Source organism: Zeugodacus cucurbitae, chromosome 6 (genome assembly GCF_028554725.1).
Source record: "Zeugodacus cucurbitae isolate PBARC_wt_2022May chromosome 6, idZeuCucr1.2, whole genome shotgun sequence".
In the NCBI taxonomy this organism is placed as follows: domain Eukaryota; kingdom Metazoa; phylum Arthropoda; class Insecta; order Diptera; family Tephritidae; genus Zeugodacus; species Zeugodacus cucurbitae.
The window spans coordinates 72,984,309-73,006,082 of record NC_071671.1 but is presented as its reverse complement, the minus strand read 5'-3'; the positions used below and the strand labels follow the sequence as shown (position 1 = coordinate 73,006,082).

Sequence of the window (21,774 nt, the reverse complement as noted above, 5' to 3'; positions counted from 1 at the left end):
GCTGAACTTCAACAATCAAGCAGCGGACTGTGGCTTCCGGTCTGCGCAGCGTTTGCTGGTCGCGATTCATAGTCCGTCGAACCAGTGACACCCAGCCCCATAAGGTGTCAACGACAGCTTCAGAAGCAAATATACATACATATGTATAATTTGCAAAAGCACCAATATGATTATATGATACTCTCTATCAATCAATTTCTACATGGATTTTTTATTTTTAATTGTGTTTGCTCTAAAATAGGAACAATTGTTGTAGTTCTGGTCAGCTGGCCATCGTGGTTCTTCACATCATGCCATCAATGGAATTTATTGTTTAACGTATGTTGGCGTGTAGCCACATGTCTGCGTTTAATTAGAATGTGTTAGTTACACTTTTTGTCATACATAAATATAATCTACTTCATAGAAACATGTATGTGCACACATATATAAATAATTTTACCATTTAAATGAAAGAAATGTTTTTGCTGCCAAAGTCAACAAAATTGTATCGGTGGCGCAATGTGACAATACCATAATCTCTCATAACTTGTCTTGCGTGTCTTTAGTTTCATTTCATGAAAATTCACACATCCCAGAGATGTGCATATGTTTCACACGATACTATATTTTCATGGAAATTATAAACTGATATATTTGGGAGCTGCAATTGAAATGGTATGAAATTGGAAAACTCTTATGCTTTGCCTACAGCAACACCAATGATTTTTGGATTCGATGACCTTTAAAGCGGTCGCAAAAATTTTAGTACGCCTTTTTACATATCGACTGTCTGGAAAGCAATATTTGGCAATATTCGCGGACAGAAGTTTAGGGCCTGCCAATCACAATTGTGCCCGTCAGCGTAGCGCATTCAATGACAGTATGACGACACCTTAAATAGCAAAAACAAAGCCAAGAACAAATATTGAAGCAAAAAGTTGCGCTGCTCATTCAAACATGACCAACGACGCAGGCGCCGCAGCTACGTATGCTTTTCCGAGGGCAAACCACTGCAGCGACTGGCTCCGAAGCCATAATCGTCAACTTTGTACTCAGAACGCAAACACTATTTACAGAAAAATACCGTGGTGCCCAAAGAACTCAGTGTACAGTGGTAGAGTTTCGAGAACTTATGTATATCGGTCGAATATATACGTGTGGTCTGATGACATCAGGGCACACGGCGAAATCATTGCAGGGATCGAAATGATCACTCCATGAACGTGTAAGGTCGAAATTTCGAGTTTGTGTGTGGCAATATGTGCCTATGTGTACGAGTACGTGTGCGTGCGGGCCTGGTTAATTATCTATGTGTTGGTGGTCGGGGTGTTTTTATGACACCTGACCGCGTCGTCGACAACTCCCACAAATGACGCCTAGCAGCGCGACAATCATTCCAAATTCCACCATTTCGTGCGTTTGTGCTGCAGAATGTTAGTGGTGGTAGCAGCGCAGATTTGCATCACAATGATTTAAGTTTTCATATCGTTTTTGTAAATTTTTCGTTTTTTTTTTTTGTAACTTGTTACTATTGTGTGCGCGCATCTAATTATTATTTTTATTTTCTCTGTCTATGTAGAATGCGTGGTTTCATTATTTTAGTTGTTATTGTACATTAAACTCTATTATTCATTGTGCGCAAGTGTTGTTGGTTTGGTTTTATGCTTTGCTGATGGGCATCTGCTTTGTTGGCTCCAGCCTAAAATCGCCATCCACCCGTATCAGGGAATTAAGTTCTGACGAGCGTTAAGCACTTTTAGTACAGCGCGAGATTTTCCAGCAATCGGTCGAGTTTTCCGGATAATTTGCTCAGTAATTGTGAAAAAGTACAGTTGCCACATACTTAGTCCTGCGAAAATTAAAATGATATACAGAATTAAATTTATAAGCGGATATTAATTTAAACTAGTAAAAAATTCGAAAATAACGAAACAGAATATTGAGTTTTGTTGCAAATACGTGTGATTACGGTTTTGTGCATTTAACGAAGAAATTTAAATATTATGTCCATTTAGTTAAATTCACATTTTCAAATTGAGTTCTTTCGCCTGAAAGAAATTTGGCGTGCATAAGTAAGTTCAAATAAAAGTACAAATCCCTCGTCTAATTTAGGAATTGAGAATTGCGAAGAGCGTGCAAAATTTCGCGTTCGGGTCAATATTACCTCAAGCCATCGATGAAACATTGATACATACTTTATCCTTGCATCGGTCTGCAAATGAACAATAATATTCCTTGGTAGTTCGTTCAATGAAATGTGCATAAATTTCGGACATAAAAAGTTGTGAAAATACAGTTTTAACTGACATCGAAATAGTTACATAACTTTTTTCGTATTTATTATACAGTGGAATTTCCATAACAAGAATTTCTATAACTCGAAGATCTCTATAACTCGAACTTTTGAAGTGGCAATAGCGATTAGAAACAAAAATTTCGAAATCTCTCTAATTCAAAGATATTTTGTGGATTATGGTGATTTGAGTTAGAGAAGTTCCACTGTATATATACATATATATGTATATATATCGCATGTGCGATTATATCCGAATCTATAAAAGCGCGCCATTCATCTGAACCTATGACTACGTCGTATAACTCGTTGCTAAAGTTCAAAGGTCCATAAATCATTCGCTAAACCTTTCTCTCTCCTGAAAACTCCTAGTGTCGTCTCATCGGATGTCGAATCGTCCACGTTTCTGCACCATAAATCAGGACGGGAATAATGAGCGACTTGTAGAGTTTGGTTTTGGACCATCGAGAGAGGACTTTACTTTTCAATTGCCTACTCATTCGAAATAATCATCTGTTGGCAAGAGTATTTGATTGATTTCGAGGCTGACATTGTTGATGTTGTTAATGCTGGTTCCAAGGTATACCAAATTATCTACGACTTCAAAGTTATAACTGTCAACAGTGACACTTGTTTAGTCAGTTAATTTAAATAATGCAATTGTGTAAAGACGGAAAACTACATCTACATATAAAAATATGTTTATATATATGCGAGTATACATATGTAGTATATCGCTACTACGGTTCTATGTCATGAAAGTGTGTTGAGTTCCATTTCAGATTAATGTGAAAGTAATAGGCGTGCTAACCGTTTGAATCGAATGCCAATGCCGTATGACAAATATGCGCGCGGCTGTTATAACAACTAAAACAAACAATTGAAGTAACTAGAACGAATGGACAAGCAAGCAGTAAATGTCAAAGTGACAATTGACATTTTTCACTTTTGACACGCTTATGTAGATAACTGTAAGTAACATATAACGAAACGGAACTCACATCCGTCCATGCCGTTCACAATACAGATCGCTGTAAAATCGAATTCAAGCTCACAAATGAGTTTTCCTCGTATACGATCACCTCTTATTTGTTGGGTTATGGTAATCAGTTTGATTGTCGTTTCGTTACGCATAGTGCACCTAATGACCAAAGAGCAGCTCCCAGCGAATGACCGTTCAACAGCAACAAAAGTGCGTGTTTAAATGGCCAATACTTTTTGTATGAAACAGATTTACTAGCATATATACATACATATATAAATGGTCATAATTTCTTTATTCAGGTTAAAATTATTTCCTATCATATGAGTATATATTTGGTATACGCGAAAAAAAAAATAAATTTAATGATGAAATTATTATTTTATTTTATTAGAAATGAAGAATAAAAATTCGATTTAATATTTTGAATTCAAATTTATAGTTCTAAGGACACTCCATTCGCTCTTATTCTTATTTTATAATTTCTTATCTCCTTACACTCAAAAGGTTTATTTTGAAAAATGTCTTTAGGTAAATTACATTCGCATTAGCAAGTTCTCTGTTAGTGATCCGAAGAGAAATCTTTCCGTAGGTAATGTGGACATTCAGAAAATACATTCAGAAAACGATAATAACATTAATTAGAAAAAATTCCATATTCAATAAGATATCTCGTAGTTTGACCGATATTGTCGACAACAAATCAGCCATGGGCTCTGAGTTGTCCATATTCGGCATCTGATGTTTTGGCAAGTTATGGTCCGATTTCGACCACTTTTACAAAAACAGTGCCACATCTAATACTACTATTTACTATAAAATATACTACTTCTGATGTTTTTAGCGATTTAATGCGTAGTTTTTAACATAACCTTTGTATTGATTATCTGATTTTAGACATCTTCATACCCAAGAAGAGGTATGAAACGGAAATATGTTCAGTAAGTTTGCTTGATGAGGTTAGCTGGACAAAATTATTATACCTTGTACACCATGTTGCTAGAGTATACAAATTTATATCGGTTGTTGCGCCTTTCTGTTTACTATTGACATTCATAAAAGCGAATTTTGTAACATCGCTAGGAACAACGCATTATAAATCGTTGTAAACAGTATAATTCCATGAAAAATATATATTTTCTAAAAAAATAAGTTCAATTGTAAATACATATCTATAGATATCTGTACGAATTTATAAAAATTATATTTGTATGTTTTTCTATAATTCCAGCTAAAAATAATAAGTATGCGATTCCTAAGAATGCGACCAGAACCGCCGATCGACTTGTAGAAAAATAGTACCAAAGAATTTGGAAAGACGAAACATAAAGTAAAAAATTGTAATATTCACCAAAACAATGACGAACACCAAGCAAGAGTTTAATTTCATACCCTTAGCTGTAGTATTTATTATAGGCATCCAAGCCAATTACGGTGAGCATTTCTTCACATTTGTCTACTTTTAAACCTATAGACTGATATTTGTGGAGTTTGCCAACCTTCGCAGCACAAACAACGTGTAAGAATGGTTTAGGACGCGTCCTATACGAACGACTGCCCAACCAACAACTGCAGGGCTACGACGATGACGTGGTGCGTGACACAGCGCCTCCCTTTCGAGTTTTAGAGAAGTGTCAAGACTTGTGCCTGCGCGATCGCACCGGTACCAACAACTTGGTGCGCACCTGCACCAGCTTCGATTTTCAACCGGGCAGTCGCATCACCTCTTTCGGCGGCACCTCCGAATACGAAGAATCCCTATGCTATCTAACATCCGAGCAAGCGGGCCCTGAGGGCATCGGCAGTCTGATGCTAGTACCAAATAGTGTGCATTTCAATGAGATTTGCTTGACCTGTAAGTCCAGGCACAAAGTGAAGCACACAATTCTCATATCATTAGAATCTATATAATTAACTCATTTTATTTGTCGCTTGATAACTTGCAGCAAATCGCCCGGAAAGAGAATGTCCCAGTAGGCGATATGTGTTCGAGCGGCATCCACGCAAGAAACTGAAATTACCCATCTCGGATGTCAAGGAGGTGTGTGTGCGATGACTATCAGCAAATATAACTATAGCTGTTATTTCTTTCATTTTGTCATTGTTAATTGTATTGTATATTTGGTTGCTCAGTATTTGTAACACTCTTATCGTTAACACATTCAAGTTTGTATTCATACAGTTTACCGCAGCGAATCGTTCGGATTGTGAAGATAAGTGTTTGAATGAATTCGCATTCGTTTGTCGCTCCGCCAATTTCGATTCTACAATGCGTTCCTGCACGTTAAGCAGGTAAGTGGTACAGCCAGCTCACCATGGAGTTTTACATACATAGATATACTTCTATATTTACATACATATACTTCCTGTGATACATAGGTACGTATGAATCTTTGTTATTCGGCTGGCTCTGTGTGAAGATGCATTTCTCTACAAGCTTTCAATTTTCCTAAAATATATGAACTTTGCATCTAATATCGTAAATTGAAAGATCCAAATATTAACAAGTAAGGAAAGGCTAAGTTCGGGTGCAACCGAACATTTTATACTCTCGCAATTTATTGCTATATTTTTATTAAGATAACACACAATTCGGCATATACATATGTATATAGTATAAAGTCCATTGAAAGTTTAAAACCCCTAATATTAGGTATATGGGAGCTAGGGGAAGTTATGACCCGATTTTAACCATTTCTGGTACATAGACACACTATTAGAAGAAAAAGTTTCGGTGTAAAATTTAGTGTTTCTGACATTTTTCGTTCGTGAGTTAACGCACTTTTAGTAATTTTCAACCTAACCTTTGTATGGGAGGTGGGCGTGGTTATTATCAAATTTCAACTATTTTCATGGTGTATGGTGGGGTATGTAAGGGAACCGACTGCAGAAAGTTTGGTTTATATAACCCCCTGTTTGGGGGTGGGGCCACGCCCACTTCCCCAAAAAAATTACAGCCAAATATGGCCCTTGCTAGTGCGATTCTTCGTACCAAATTTTACTTTTATAACTATATTTATAGCTTAGTTATGACACTTTATGTGTTTTCGGTTTTTGCCATTTTGTGGGCGTGGCAGTGGTCCGATTTCGCCCATTTCATTTTGAATACCAACCGTCTCATGGTTCCAAGGAATATGTGTACCAAGTTTCATTAGGATATCTCCATTTTTACTCAAGTTATCACTTGCACAGACGGACGGACGGACAGACATCCGGATTTCAACTCGTCTCGTCACCCTGATCTCTTAGCAACTTTGTTGCGAGAGTATGAAAGTAATTGAATTGTTGGCTATCGGCCCTATTAAAACAAAGAGAGCTTGAGTAATCACATCCGAATGAGAGACTTGCATCTTGTGCCAACATATAATATATAAAATGCTAGCATATTATATTTAAGACATCTCACTAGTGTAACGCTAACATAGCATTAAGAGAAACATATAAACACATTCAAAAACATATGTTAATGTTAGGTAGTCAGCAACTACAAATTAAATATTTATCTCCCCATCAACAGATTCACACGTCGCACACATCCAGAATTGCTGGAAGATGACCCCAACTCCGATTATCTGGAAAACACCTGCTTGAATGGTATGCAAATTCTAGTTTCATAGTCATTTTCAATTTGTTGTATTTGTACTCACTAACACACATCCATGTAATAACCGGCTTAGCGAATATCTTGTAATCATTCAAATCAAAACAAATCCCACTTATCAGCAACTTCCTAACATATGCGTATATGTACATGAATATATTTTGAAGTATACAGCTGGTCTAAGCAATTAAATATTATTTTTTTTCAGCTGAGCGACGTTGTGACGGTCTGGCTGTGTTCGTCAAGGAGGAGAACAAACGGCTAGGCGGTCCCTTCGAAGTGGATATTTTCAATAACATGACATTAGAGGAATGCCAGACTATGTGTCTACGCGCCGAGAAGTAAGCTGTAGCATTGAAATCACACAACCACGTTACATAATAATTTACATGCCATTGTATTGGTGCAAATATAATGAAATAATTACTAGAATAGCATATGTTATGAAATTTCAGATACTTCTGTCGTTCCGTCGAGTTCGATGATCAAACGAAGCAGTGCATTTTGTCTGAGGAGGATTCTATTTCACAGAAAGACGACATCAGTATCAGTTCCAGTCCAACACACCATTTTTACGATCTGGTCTGCTTAGATAATCGTAAGTGACAGAGGACGATGGGTTGACAAAGTGGATGTGAAGAGCTTATGATTTGTGTATGATTTACCAGCCATAGGCAAACTTCCTCGTCCACCACTAAATATTACTTTTAAAACTGAATTTGTTTGTCTAATATTTTGTTTGTCCAGTGTGGTTCCTTATCTTAATTTCTCTTTGATCATAACCTCATTGCAGAACGTGCCACTGATTACCCCGACAATTCGGTCACATCGCATTTATTCTCGTCGGGTCGTCGGCCCGACACTGCGTTTCAGCGTTACCGTAATTCACGTCTGGGAGGCGAATTTCATTCCGAAATTACTGGCCGCTCCCTGAGTGAATGCCTCGATGAGTGTTTGCGCCAAACGAGCTTCCAGTGTCGGTGAGTGGATGCTATAATTGATACATTTTTCAGTTATATATAAACAAATGGATATGGATGTGCATGTAAATATAAACACCAAAAATATATAGAGTCTTATGGCTCCGCGGGGAGCACACAAAATACCTTGAATATATAAACTCTTGATTTTTATTAATAACATGAACAAACCAAACAATAGTACAACATTCATGAGTTAGGATGAGTAAGTCGAAGAAAAGTTTTCTGCTTTTGCCTTTGGATAGAATTTTTCTATTAGCCGGCATTCAGGCCTTACTCCTTCTAGCGAGTGGTTACATACACAAATTCGAAATGCTTAAACTCTGACAATGGGCCTAAAGCATAATCGTGTATACAGTTCGATTATACAATCAAATTAATTCAAAGATATTTCGCGTTAAATTATTTATCGCTCTACAGCTTGTCTCTTTGTCTTCAATATTTACTTCCTCCTTACAGATCGGCGGTTTATAGTGATCGATTTCGCACTTGCCGCTTGAGTCGTTACAATCAAAAGGACGGCATGCGTATTATTTACGACGCAGACTATGATTATTATGAGAATCTAATGTGTAAGTAGCCCAGTTTAGTAGACATAGTATTATTTTATTGCAAAAATGTGTGTGCATATAAATAAATTGTTTTTTTTTTTTATGCGAGTGAACGTGGTTGGCGGTGGTGATACGGATGGACACGGAGGAACCAGCAATGGTGGGGCTCACCGACCAAGTGAACATGGGAACCCTAATTGGCGACCACCCAGTAAAGACGATGACCGTTATGGTGCGGGGGGTGGTGTCAGTACTGGTAGTAGATACCCTGGCGGCAGTGGTGGTGCCGCTGGATCAGGAACACCTGGTGGAGGTAGTGCTGATGACTACGGACGCCCTTACGATCGCTATCCATTACCTAATGAATATGGTAGGTTTGTATTTATAACTCTATATGTATGTTGGTTTATGTTTAACTGCAATACGTCGACTAAATTTTAATTTCTAAATGTCTTTAATATTATAATTCGTATGACTGGCTACACACATACTTTGTTACACGCTAACAAACTAACAACTAACTGTTTATTAACACTCCTCTCCTAGATCGTTATCCTGGTGGTGGCGGCAGCGGTGGAGACCGTTATGCTAATGATGGCCGTTACCCACCACCTGTTGACAGTCGCGGTCCTTATGAAGAACGCTATCCACCAGGACGCCTTCCTGTTGGAGATCAAGAGCGGTATCCGAGCGATCGAGATCGTGAACGGTATCCAGGTGTAGGATTAGATTTATATCCAGGTGATCGGGAACGTTATCCCGGAGAACGTGATCGTTACCCTAATGATCGTTATCCATTCAATCGCGACCGTGACCGCGATCGCGACCGTTTTCCTATTGGGGAGCATGATCATGAAAGATATCCTGGTGGGGATCGAAATCGTTATACAATTGGTGAGAGAGATCGTTTTCCGATCAGTGATCGTGAACGGTATCCAGGTATCGAGGATCGTTACCCACCAGGTCGTTATGGTGAGCGTAACCGTGAACGAGATCGTGATCGTGATCGTTACCCAATTGGTGGCTATCCACCTCGCGATCGTTATTCTCACCGCCCTCTCGATCGTTATCCAATACCGCCAATCAACGATAATGACGTACCCAGTGATCTGCCTCACACAAGACCTTATCCTCCAGATGATGATTTGCCATATCGTCCTTACGGTACTGCAGGCCGTTATCCAGAAGATCGTTATGCTAGTAGATATCCTTCACGTTATCCACCGGAAAGAGATCATACATATGGGTACACTGGACGTGATGCTCCCGACAGTTTCTTCCTTGATAAACGTTTCCGCCCCTCCTCTATTGACTCACGCTACCCATTACTGACCGATGGACGTGGAGGTCAACCGCCACCACGATTTGGTCCAGACGGCCGTTATCCCCCAGATGACCTAATACATACTGCTCGGAGACCAGAACCAGACTCTGCAAAACGTTATCCCCCCGCACCTTTAATACCACCCACAACTATAAGTAAATATCCTTCCACACCAAACCGATTTCCGGTAGGTACTGACCGCTACCCGATCGATATATATAAATACGGCAACCGATACGGTAGTAGTAGTAGTAGCAGTGGCGTAAGGCCAGGTGAGCTAATGGAAAATAATCATATGCACTAACCTTATATAATAGCAAAACATTTTATTAATAATTAAAATTTTTCCTCAAATCTTAATTAGAATAATAGTTGCATGAGTATATTTATTTAGGTTATGAACGTCCACCTCCGCCACCACATTACTATGATGTAGAATACGAAGAACGTTATGGCGACCGTTATGGTGGCTATGATCGTGAATATGAGGGGCCCATTGGCAGACGGCCATTAGGTGGTAACGGTGGCGGTGGCTATCCTAATTATGAGAGTCCCTTCAATCGTCCCTATGGGCATGGTGTAGGCGCTCCGCCCCCACTTGATGACAATCGACCTTTGCCACCACCATTACATCCCTATGGTGGCGGTGGCTCTGGTGGTATTGGACAAGTCGCTCCGGGTGCTGGTCCACCACGGCCCCCTGTGACGCGTTGCGAAGAGACTGACAATTTCAAACAAATCGCAGCAAGACACAAAATGCGACGACACTATGTACGGCGTTCACTGGTTGTGCCCTCTCTAATTCAGTGCGAACGAGAATGTATTGAATCGCGTGACTTTATTTGCCGAAGTTTCAATTACAGGCATGTTAATTGAGCTTTTTGTTGATCACTGTTACTGCGTTAATTAACAGACTGTCCTCTATTTTCCCTACAGAGATACGGCGGCCACGAACTACGATGAACGCGATTTGCCCAATTGTGAGCTAAGTGATCGGGATTCACGCGAACTGGACGTACATGATCCAAGCAATTTCGATGCAGCTAATTACGATTACTACGAGCGTAGTTTGGGTCGCAGTGATGGCGAGTGTATGGATGGTAAGAATATAACGCCATTAATACTTGGAATTATATTTATGTATATAATATATTATAATTTCAGTGACTCAAACTTGCAACGAGGAGGGAATGGAATTCACCATACGCACTCCGGAAGGATTTCTTGGACGCATATATACATATGGCTACTACGACCGGTATGTGTAGTATTCAAATTGCCTATATGTCTTTATAATTGTTTTTTTTTGTCACAATATTTTAGATGTTTCTTCCGCGGCAACGGCGGCACTGTAAATGTGCTCCGCATCAGCGGTCCTCAAGGCTATCCCGACTGCGGCACGCAAAGAGTAAACCAAATTAAGCCTATTATTATCCCTCCAATCATTTCAATTACAATACCTTCTCAATCATTTGCTTATTTTTACAGTACGGCGACACGCTGACTAACATTGTTGTTGTACAATTTTCCGACAATGTACAAACCAGTCGCGACAAACGATACAATTTAACATGTGTATTCCGTGGGCCAGGCGAAGCAGTTGTCACTTCCGGCTATATTGGTGCAGGGTAAGACACAATTTCTGAACTGTACATTTGTAGATGTTGTAAAATTGTATAGCATACTTGTAGGAGTGTGGGAAGCTCATAATTTTGTAGAGTGTAGTTTGCTAGAATAAGCGGTTACACTATTTGCATAAGTAAAGAAATAAACAGCGAAAATATGAATATGTATAGTTAGAAACTAAAAAGATTGCTCTGGTCAGGACTGATGAACTCATGCATATTGTGTTGGGCTAAGTTTCCATCGTATCTTAAATCGGGAGTTATAAACAAAGCCACAGTGGAGAGAATAAATTAAGATAAATCTCGGATTTGCAGGGTTTGTATTCAATAGTTAAATAGCTGTTTATTTTAAATAAAGGTTATTGTCGGCAATTTCTTATAACAATATAATATATATAAATATTTCTTTTCAAAAAACAATAATAGCTATGTAGCACACATTTGAGAAAATATGTGAATCTTTTGGCATAATTATTTTTGCAAAAGATTCTTCTTCTTATTTTATGTGTATTCACAATAGAATTATTATTTACCTACCTACCTTCTTTCAAACAAGTTGTGAGCTTTTATTTGAAGCTCAGCTAAACATGGTTCTTGACTCAGACCTCGTCCGGGGTAATCCCACACACGCACACAGCACACACGCCGGTTTATACGCACATTTGCTTAGCTGATTGCAAAATTCATCTCTATTCATAAGGCTTAACACATAGTTAGACAATGATCTTTGATTTCGCTATGATCGTGGCCAAAGTCTACATTAATTTTAATTAGCTCTCACTAATCCCGTTAACTTGGTCTGTATGCAACACAACAAAGTGATATGAAAAACAAAGAATCTACACTTTAGTATTCTTTGTGTTTTTTGTTAACCTTTGTTGCTCTTCGGCAACAATATGTTTCTGTATGAAGTCTTTCTAATTCCGATAGATCCGGCAGTCCCATACCCATTGAATATTTGCCCGCGGAAAACACACTAAGTTCGAAGGTCCGCCTAATGATTCTCTACCAAGGGCGCCCAACAACCACCATAGCGGTGGGTGATCCACTAACTTTCCGTCTGGAGGCACAAGATGGTTATAACCATGTAACTGACATATTTGCTACTAATGTGGTGGCGCGTGATCCATACTCGGGCAGGAGTATACAACTTATTGATAGATTTGGGTAAGTGACGAATAAACGGTTCAGTCTAACTAAACTCTATTTTGTTATTTCTTATTATAGCTGCCCTGTGGATCCATATGTCTTCCCCGAGTTGGATAAACTACGCGATGGAGACACATTGGAGGCGCGTTTCAATGCATTCAAAATACCCGAGTCAAATTTTCTTGTATTTGAGGCTACAGTTCGCACTTGCCGTGACGGTTGCCAACCTGCTTATTGTCCAGGCGCAGCTGGTCGGCAAGAACCTTCTTTCGGACGTCGCAGACGCTCAGTGAATGAAACAGATGTTGCAGAAGTCGAAAATAATACGGAACCTGTTTCTGAACGTTTGATTGATGATCTCTCTGATGTAAATAGTACTAAAGTAATGGGTACACTTGGAGACTTTAATAAAAGTAAGTGATTTTAGTATAGAATACACTATATATTTTGAACAAAAATTTGAACTCTTGCAGCGAATACAAGTGATGACAAGTCTAATCAGGAGCTAGAGGAGCCAGAGCAAGTGCGTGAAATGATTGAGGTAAGTTTTATCAGACATGAGAATTGTAACAAATTGTTCGGATGAGGTTGGGAACGCATGCTGCTAAATACATACATATTAAAATATTTGAATTGTGACGCTTATGGGAATTTAAAAAAGGTTGCGGAAAATCAAAAAAATTTCTTAGAATTTATTTAATTGCTATTACTATTAGTATTTTTGTTATATGAGAACATTTAAACTAAATGATTGGCTTTTATTTTTGTGATATTTTTATTTCTTTCCATTGGTGAAGGTATTTGAGACTCGTGAGGAAATCGAAAAAGACTCTTACCCGCGAAAACTGGTTGCCCCGATTGAGACCGTGTGTATGACACCCTCCGAGTACCATGGTCTTATAACAGCAATTATATTACTTATGATTTTGTTGTTCAGCATCACATTGGTCTCCGGTTTAGCTTACAGGTACGTTCAAATTGGCTGGAAACTTAGTTAATTGAATGAGCATGTTTTTGATAAAAATGTTGACTTATTTCGAAATAGACGCTATTGGAGCACAATGACGAAAAATCGAATCGCCGACCGGCACTCTCCGATACATTCCCTAGGGCAGTCTTCGATACGTACGCACGAACGCTTCAGTGAGATCGGTCAAATGGCAGGTGGCAGCGGAAATGCAATGCCAAATAGTACCGCGAACGCATTCCGCGCCAATATGTCAATCTTCGGGGGAAGTCTTCATAAAACATTCGCCACAGGGTAAGCAAAATTCCCAATATGATCATCGCGATTTGTTGAAGCTCCTTGAGTATTTTTCTAATTTATTTGATCTAATATATTTTATTACTCAATAGGAATTTGGCGCGAATGTGTCAACTGCCAGTCATTAATCCGATGCGTAATAACGGTGGTACAAATCACCAATTTGAGGACCCTAGTGAACCAATATATACTGACCCATCATTGTTCGAACGCTCTAGGTGCGTAAATTGAAATTTGTGTGATGTTAAAGCTAGCATACCTCATCATCCGTATACATATAGCATAGGAGCAATTAGAGTGAAAATGATTTTATTATTTTTATTTTTAACCAATTTATAAATTATATAGAGGCATTCTACACTGTTACAAGCGCTTAGGTATACGCAAAAAATGTCGTCAAATAATTTTAGAATGTGAAAATATTCATGCCTAATGCCCAAAAAATTTGAAACTTCCGCTTTCTGTGTACGTGCGATTTAGTACATAATTTACCTATTTTAGTTCATCACTTATCAACAACGGATTTTCGAGAACATGTCTTAATGTATATGACAATATTCATAAGCAAAAGATGTAGTATTCATTTGTAAATAGATATTTACGATGACTGATTTATTGACTTATAAACAGGTTTACGTATGTCCAAAGTATGGGCTAACTGATATAAATAAGAATTTCGATTCGATGGAGCATTCGGCTTACATTTGCCTGCAATTACAAATTTTTGCTTTGTTGCAAATGCCGTCGCGCCCGCCTGCAATTTGACATTTTAGTGTGCACCAATCTCCGCCCTTCTCCTCACAAACGCCATTAAAAGTCAGAGTATTAACTGAAAAAATAAAAAGCAAAAACAGTTCCAATTCAATTATAAATTCACATTCATATTTAAAAAAAAATGCTTTAGTCGAACAACTCTATTGACCATTGGTCACATAAAATTACTAGGGGCACAACAACGAAAAACATTTAAAAACGTCATTGTCGAGAATTGATAAAAATATCTTATAGAATCCACAATGACCAAAATTACAAAAAAAATTAGTCTCGCCGTGGAGGAAGTATTTTTTCTTCTATTTATATATAATAAGTTGTTTCACATTTTGATTAAATATCTTGTTTGAACACAGTATGTGCAAATGTGTATGCACCTTCGATTGATGAAGCATTCGCGGCGAACACAAACAAAAGCAAAACAATTATTGTCGACGCGCGGAACCAATACATTCTCCCGATTCTTTATATTCCTAATTAGATATATAACTAATCACTCAAAAATAATTTAAGTAATAGTTTTTCAAGCGCTTCTTTTATCAAAAGCACAAACTTCAATGCGCTGATCACGTTTTAAAGTCAATCTGAAAGATTTCGCCTTAAATAGATGTGACATTTATATTTATATTTCTTATCGCTTTGCCATTTAATATATGTAGTTGTTGCTATCAGTATTATTTCAATTAATGGGCGTAAAGCAGATGTGCTTATCGAATTTTGTGGCCCAATATTCAGTTTGGTATACCAAACTTAGCAGGAAATAGGAAGAATGTTTATTGTTGATCAAGCTACTGAATATAAATAAATAACATTTTTTAAAGACAAAAAATATCCGAAAATCAGAAATAGGTGAAATAAATGTATGAAATAAAACAATTTAACTGAAGAAATTTGGAAAATTAGGAATTAAAACCTCATTTTTGGCGCGCGAAAGGTAAATATACATTCATACATATGTAAATATATATTCCATACTTGTATATTCGCGCACTATTAGTTTATGGCATTACCATTTTATAAAATATGTATTTAGGAAAACTTATTGCGGAGATTTTCATTACATTGAAATGTTTAATTGGCTCTACTCTATGTATTTTAGATCTTTGCGCAGTCTGACCACAGAAGGAGAAGCTGAGAATCGTCACGCAGTGTAGGGCCGACTATTGCACATCCAAAATACATAAACATATATAAGGAAAAATAAGTAAAGCACGAAGAGGATATTAAGAGACATAGTAGATGCAGCAGATTAAGTACATTACAAAAATCAAAGATATTACGTATAAAATCCAAAAATACGCGTGTAATTGGAAGTTCAATTTTAAGTAAACTATGTAAAATAAAAATATGCGTTTTGTTTAGATAACATCTGCAATAAAAATAATAAAAATGAGCATAAAAAGCAATACTAAAAAAAGTTACATCGAGGACTATCCGTTCATTGCCACAAATCGTATCTGAGCTATCCTGAACTAAAGTGTTCTAATCGAAATTTCCTTAGCTGTAGTGTGAAGCTTAGAGTATTTACACCATATGTTTACAGATTGGGCTTAAGTGGCAAAATGCAGAAGAAGCCTCTAAGAAAGAACGTTATTAGGTTATTAGTTTTCATAAGTGCAGTTTGAATACCCTTGTTTATCACAGATTTAAATAACACAAGTAAGGAAAAGATAAGTTCGAGTGTAACTGAACATTTTATACTCTCGCAATTTATTGAAGAAATTTTATTTACATAACACACAAATTTACCCATAAATTCGGCATAAAGTTTAATAGAATAACGAAAATCGTCATATATAGATATGAGGGCTGAGGTAATTCCTGAACCGATTTCATTAAATTTCATCAGCAAGGTACACTATATCCAATACTATACGCTCACTTAATTTTGCTAAGATATATCACATATTAACCAATACATATATGCGGAATAAAGACCACCGTGCTTTTGAAAAACCTGTAATTAGGTATATGAGAGCTAGGAGATGTTGTGACCCGATTTTAATAATTTTTGGAACAGAGACACACTATTGGAAGTAAACAATTTCCTCTGAATTACATTAAATTATCAGAGAGATTTATCATATTTTCGGTTAAAATTTACCCTTAGACGCGGAGTTCAACATGTTCGATTTCTGGGGCCTTGAAAAGTTAGAGTCCGTTTTCGACAATTTTTTCACAAGTGATGCCACAGATCATATACAGTATTTGTGTAAGGTTTTATTTCGCTATCTTCATTGGTCCCTAATGTATATATTATAAAGTGTAGGTTTCAGATTAGTGTATCTGACGTTTTTTGTTATTGAGTTAACCCACTTTTAGTAATTTTCAACCTATATTTCGTATGGGAGGTGGGCGTGGTTATTATCCGATTTCTTTCATTTTTGAACTGTATAAGGAAATGGCTAAAAGAAACGACTGCAGAAAGTTTGGTTTATATAGCTTTATTGGTTTGCGAATTATATACAAAAAACCTATTTGGGTCGGGGTCGGGGTCACGCCCACTTTTCAAAAACAATTACATCCAAATGTGCCCCTCCCTAATGTGATCATATGTTCCAAATTTTATTTTTATAACAATATTTATGGCTTAGTTATGACACTGTATAGGTTTTCGGTTTCCGCCATTTTTGGGCGTGGCAATGGACCGATTTTGCCCATTTTCAAAATCACCCTCAGGGTGCCAAGGAATATGTGTTCCAAGTTTCATTAAGATATCTTAATTTTTACTCAAGTTATCGCTTGCACGGACAGACGGACAGACGGACGGACAGACATCCGGATTTCAAATCCACTCGTCATCCTGATCATTTATTTATATATATATAACCCCATATCTAGCTCTTTTATTTCTTGGAGACACAAACAACCGTATTAGAACAAAACTATTATACTTTGTGCAACATGTTGCGAGAGTATAAAAATACGTAATTAAATACACATGAAGTATGAAATAATATTAAATAAGTAGGGTAAAGCTAAATTCAAGTGTAACCGAATTTAATTTTATTAAGATAGCACACAATTTGATCAATTTGATTAAGGGAAATTATGGCTCTAGTTTAACCAATTTTTGGTACATAAGCAATTATAAGAAGAAAGAGAAAACAAATTAGTAGTTGAGATACGATTTACAGTGGAACTTCCATAACTCGAACCTTCTATAAGTCGAAGATCTCCATAGCTCGAACACTTGAATTGACAATAGAAGTCAAATTTCATACAAATTTCCTTCCATAAATCGAACTTTTCGACACAATTTTAAAAGAGTCTTTCTATATCGTATGGGGGCAAACAAAGAATATGATTTTATACTTATAGATTTCCTAAATGTACATTTGTAAAACTCGAAGTCTCTCTAACTCGAATTTTGTTGTGGATTATGGTGATTCGAGTTAGAGAAGTTCCACTGTATTTCCAAAAGTGGGCGACCACAATGTTTTGATCATGTCAAATGAAGATATCGGTCATTTAACCAAAAATATCGGTACATATCTGAGACAGCATAATGGAATTCATTTATTCCCCACACTTATAATTTAATAAATTTCGGCTAATTTTTGGGTAAATATTGTCCTTTTAGTATCTGAATAGAAGATGCCACAATAATAATGAATGACAGCATTTATATTATCACTAAGTCTTCCAGTTAATATGACGCTAAATATGATTACATTCTACACTACAGTTTTGTCGAATAACGAAGCTTGACTAATTTTCAAATTGTTTTAATTTAAAGATTTCCAACACCTGAAAATATTTCGTCGCCTTTGATCCTTGCAAATTGCGTTTGTTTCAAATGAATGAATTTAATTCTTCTTTACTTGTTCTATAAATTTTCAAAACCTCATCTAGAAAATCAATTAATAATAATATATATAAGCTATTAAATAACAAATAACACAATTTAAACTTAACTATGTTTCAGTATATATGTATGTACATGTATGTTTAAATACATATGTATATACAATATTATATTTCAGCACTTGAAACTATTCCATAACCAAGTGCTGATAAATCAATCAGTCTCTCCTTACTAATGATTGTTTCTGAAACCCGAGGCAAATCCACAGTTGAGTACGCATTAAACGAAATTGTTGTTGTAATAGCTGAAACGTGAATTTCAGAGAGTTTTGATTTGTAATAAGCAAATGAATTGTTTTAAAATTATTTGTTTTATTTTCATTTTCTTTTCGGCGCATAAAACATTTTAGCCGCTACTAGCACGCGCCGTTGTTTGCATCTGTACGACCAGCATTTACTGGGCGTGCGCCGACCGCTAACCGGTAGTACATACACTAAAAGCACTGCAACGACCTTCTGCTATAACATTACACATATTTAACAAAAACTGAGATTTCGTTGACTTTCTTCCCACAAGTATAACTACAAAAACCAATGCATACTTTTCGTAAAGAAAAATTTCCGGAAACCAATAATTTTGTTTGTTTTTGCTTTATAGTAGGAAATAGTATTATAAAAATTTATACTATTTTAATTAGTGTGGCTGTCTAAAATTTGGGTTTGGCTGGCATTTGGCAGCGACTTGCTTTCTGATCAATGGCACTCAAATCACAATAACGAACTAACCCACCGCTTGGCTTCGATACTGGTAATACTATATAAGACATATGTATGCAAAATACTAAACTAAATAGGTACGCTTTTATTTCTTTTGAACTTCTTACCGAATAATGGTATTGGTATTCCTAAATACTCACACCTACTTGTTCATAAGTTGATAAGTTAGATATTTAAAAAAAATTGAACCACAGAAATTCAGTTAACTTCTGTATCTATATATCTTCTATATATATAAAAATTGCATGTCACGTTGTTTGTCCGAGATTGGCGCATAAACTAGTGAACCGATTTAAATGTAATTTTGCACACGTCTGCAGTTTGGTCCAACTTAAGAGATAGAATAGTTTCTATTTCAAAATTTAGTCGCTATGTCCATCCGTCTGTCTATTTGGCCATTCACATACAGCACGGAAAGGCGTTCGGATTTACACATTTTTAAGTAAGTGGACGTGGTCACAGCTCAACATCCACCTGTCCGGTAGGTCATTTGGTCAAGTGATAATTTGATCTGGATAACCTAAAATAACTAAGCTCACACTTAAACCTTGATACTATGAGAAGGTTGGTATTCTTGATGGCCAAAATCGGACTTCTGCAGCGACTAAAAAATAACAAAAAGGGGTTTAACAAAACGCACTACTCTTTGACTGCTTTGATTCAAATTGGGTGCATATTATTTTGACATCCTTTTACAAATATTATTCTTTGGGAGCGGTGGAACAGAACTACAACAAATACACAATGTATTAATCTGCAAGACAGTTTATGACCTATTGTGCACGACAAAAATTAATTAATTGAGGTGCAAGTATAAAATAATTACTTGGATCATAACTGATTTAGTAATCCCGATACTTTGGCAGCAAACAATTTTTATGTTGACAGCATTAACTTCAAGATAAAGCAGTTGTTGACAGAAATTTTAATTTTATTATAGTTTGATAGTATTTTTGTCTATATTTTAAAATAATTAGTTACTCCCTGTATAATTTCACTCTATCAAATTGTTAACCAGAATAGAAGTTAACATATATATATCTTATCCACAGCAATGCGTGGCCGGGACTACTAGTATGTATATGTATGTATGTGATTGGCGTTGCAACCGTTTAGCCGGTTATAGCCGAATCGACGATAGTGCGCCACCTGTCTCTCTCCTTCGCAGTTCGGCGCCAGTTGGAGATCCCAAGTGTAACCAGGTCGCTCTCCACCTGGTCCCTCCAACGGAGTGGAGGCCTTCCCCTTCCTCGGCTTCCTCCGGCGGGTACTGCATCGAACACTTTCAGGGCTGGAGTGTTTTCGTCCATTCGGACAACATGACCTAGCCAGCGTAGCCGCTGTCTTTTTATTCGCTGAACTATGTCAATGTCGTCGTATAACTCGTACAGCTCATCGTTCCATCGTCTGCGGTATTCGCCGTTGCCAATGTTCTGAGGACCATAAATCTTGCGCAAAATTTTCCTCTCGAAAACTCCTAGTGTCGTCTCATCTGATGTTGACATCGTCCAAGCTTCTGCACCGTAAAGCAGGACGGGAATGATAAGCGACTTGTAGAGCTTGATTTTGGTTCGTCGAGAGAGGACTTTACTGTTCAATTGCCTACTCAGTCCAAAGTAGCACCTGTTGGCAAGAGTTATTCTGCGCTGGATTTCGAGGCTGACATTGTTCGTGTTGTTGATGCTGGTTCCCAGGTATACGAAATTATCTACGACCTCGAAGTTATGACTGTCAACAGTGACGTGGGAGCCAAGACGCGAATGCGCCGACTGTTTGTTTGATGACAGGAGATATTTCGTCTTGTCCTCATTCACCTCCAGACCCATTCGCTTCGCCTCCTTATCCATGCGGGAAAAAGCAGAACAAACGGCGCGGTTGTTGCTTCCGATGATATCAATATCATCGGCGTACGCCAGGAGCTGTACACTCTTGTAGAAGATTGTACCTTCTCGGTTTAGGTCTGCAGCTCTTATAATTTTTTCCAGCATCAGGTTAAAGAAGTCGCACGATAGTGAGTCACCTTGTCTGAAACCTCGTTTGGTATCGAACGGCTCGGAGAGGTCCTTCCCAATCATGACGGAGCTTTTGGTGTTGCTCAACGTCAATTTACACAGCCGTATTAGTTTTGCGGGGATACCAAATTCAGACATCGCGGCGTAAAGGCAACTCCTTTTCGTGCTGTCGAAAGCAGCTTTAAAATCGACAAAAAGGTGGTGTGTGTCGATCCTCTTTTCTCGGGTCTTTTCCAAGATTTGGCGCATGGTGAATATCTGGTCAGTTGTCGATTTTCCAGGTCTAAAGCCACACTGATAAGGTCCAATCAGTTTGTTGACGGTGGGCTTTAGTCTTTCACACAATACGCTCGATAGAACCTTGTATGCGATATTTAGGAGGCTGATCCCACGGTAATTGGCGCAGATTGTGGGATCTCCCTTTTTATGGATTGGGCAGAGCACACTGAGATTCCAATCGTCAGGCATGCTTTCTTCCGACCATATTCTGCAAAGAAGCTGATGCATGCACCTTATCAGTTCTTCGCCGCCGTATTTGAGTATGTATATACAAATATTTAAATAATTTGAAATTAGTTACATAGTAAGTAAGCAATTAATGAATAGTGGCCAGTAAAAGCAGTTTCCACCAGTAAACAGTTACGTTACACCGTTTC

At 37.5% G+C, this 21,774-nt stretch overlaps 2 protein-coding genes and 1 long non-coding RNA gene across 5 annotated transcripts; 1 reads left to right on the top strand and 2 right to left on the bottom strand.

The window, feature by feature from the left end:
• Positions 1 to 1,731: 1,731 nt before the first annotated feature.
• On the top strand, positions 1,732 to 15,922 carry LOC105221415 (uncharacterized). 3 transcript variants are annotated; one of them, XM_011198386.3, is made up of 24 exons: positions 1,732 to 2,054; positions 4,489 to 4,691; positions 4,765 to 5,112; positions 5,204 to 5,298; positions 5,440 to 5,549; positions 6,775 to 6,851; positions 7,067 to 7,199; positions 7,314 to 7,456; positions 7,652 to 7,838; positions 8,298 to 8,410; positions 8,499 to 8,759; positions 8,936 to 9,985; positions 10,108 to 10,576; positions 10,650 to 10,813; positions 10,878 to 10,971; positions 11,037 to 11,121; positions 11,202 to 11,341; positions 12,251 to 12,505; positions 12,566 to 12,900; positions 12,961 to 13,028; positions 13,285 to 13,454; positions 13,533 to 13,748; positions 13,844 to 13,969; positions 15,622 to 15,922. In XM_011198386.3, the coding sequence occupies exons 2-24, from the start codon at positions 4,616 to 4,618 to the stop codon at positions 15,674 to 15,676; spliced, it is 4,770 nt and encodes a 1,589-aa protein (XP_011196688.2). In that variant the 5' UTR covers positions 1,732 to 2,054; positions 4,489 to 4,615; the 3' UTR covers positions 15,677 to 15,922. The 3 variants fall into 3 exon arrangements, with proteins under 3 accessions (XP_011196688.2, XP_054090079.1, XP_054090078.1); XM_054234103.1 differs by having other exon boundaries at positions 1,733 to 2,054; positions 12,269 to 12,505; XM_054234104.1 differs by lacking the exon at positions 8,936 to 9,985.
• Positions 14,331 to 15,119, bottom strand: LOC105221414 (uncharacterized). Its single transcript, XM_029037624.2, has 2 exons — positions 14,900 to 15,119; positions 14,331 to 14,580 (listed from the first exon to the last, which is right to left on the bottom strand). The coding sequence occupies exons 1-2, from the start codon at positions 14,973 to 14,975 to the stop codon at positions 14,450 to 14,452; spliced, it is 207 nt and encodes a 68-aa protein (XP_028893457.1). The 5' UTR covers positions 14,976 to 15,119; the 3' UTR covers positions 14,331 to 14,449.
• Positions 15,923 to 18,129: 2,207 nt separating the features above from the next.
• LOC128922849 (uncharacterized) lies at positions 18,130 to 18,921 on the bottom strand. The gene is made up of 3 exons (XR_008472042.1): positions 18,823 to 18,921; positions 18,441 to 18,634; positions 18,130 to 18,373 (listed from the first exon to the last, which is right to left on the bottom strand). It is a non-coding gene; the product is annotated as an uncharacterized LOC128922849 (long non-coding RNA).
• Positions 18,922 to 21,774: the final 2,853 nt, after the last annotated feature.

Coding starts and splice junctions, on each gene's coding strand:
- LOC105221415 (XM_011198386.3), top strand. CDS start 4,616: ATGACGAACACCAAGCAAGAGTTTAATTTCATACCCTTAGCTGTAGTA. Junction 4,692..4,764: donor AGGCATCCAAGCCAATTACG/GTGAGCATTTCT, acceptor CAACCTTCGCAG/CACAAACAACGTGTAAGAAT. Junction 10,814..10,877: donor TGATGGCGAGTGTATGGATG/GTAAGAATATAA, acceptor TTATAATTTCAG/TGACTCAAACTTGCAACGAG.
- LOC105221414 (XM_029037624.2), bottom strand. CDS start 14,975: ATGTATTGGTTCCGCGCGTCGACAATAATTGTTTTGCTTTTGTTTGTG. Junction 14,581..14,899: donor GAATGCTTCATCAATCGAAG/GTGCATACACAT, acceptor TTATTTTTTCAG/TTAATACTCTGACTTTTAAT.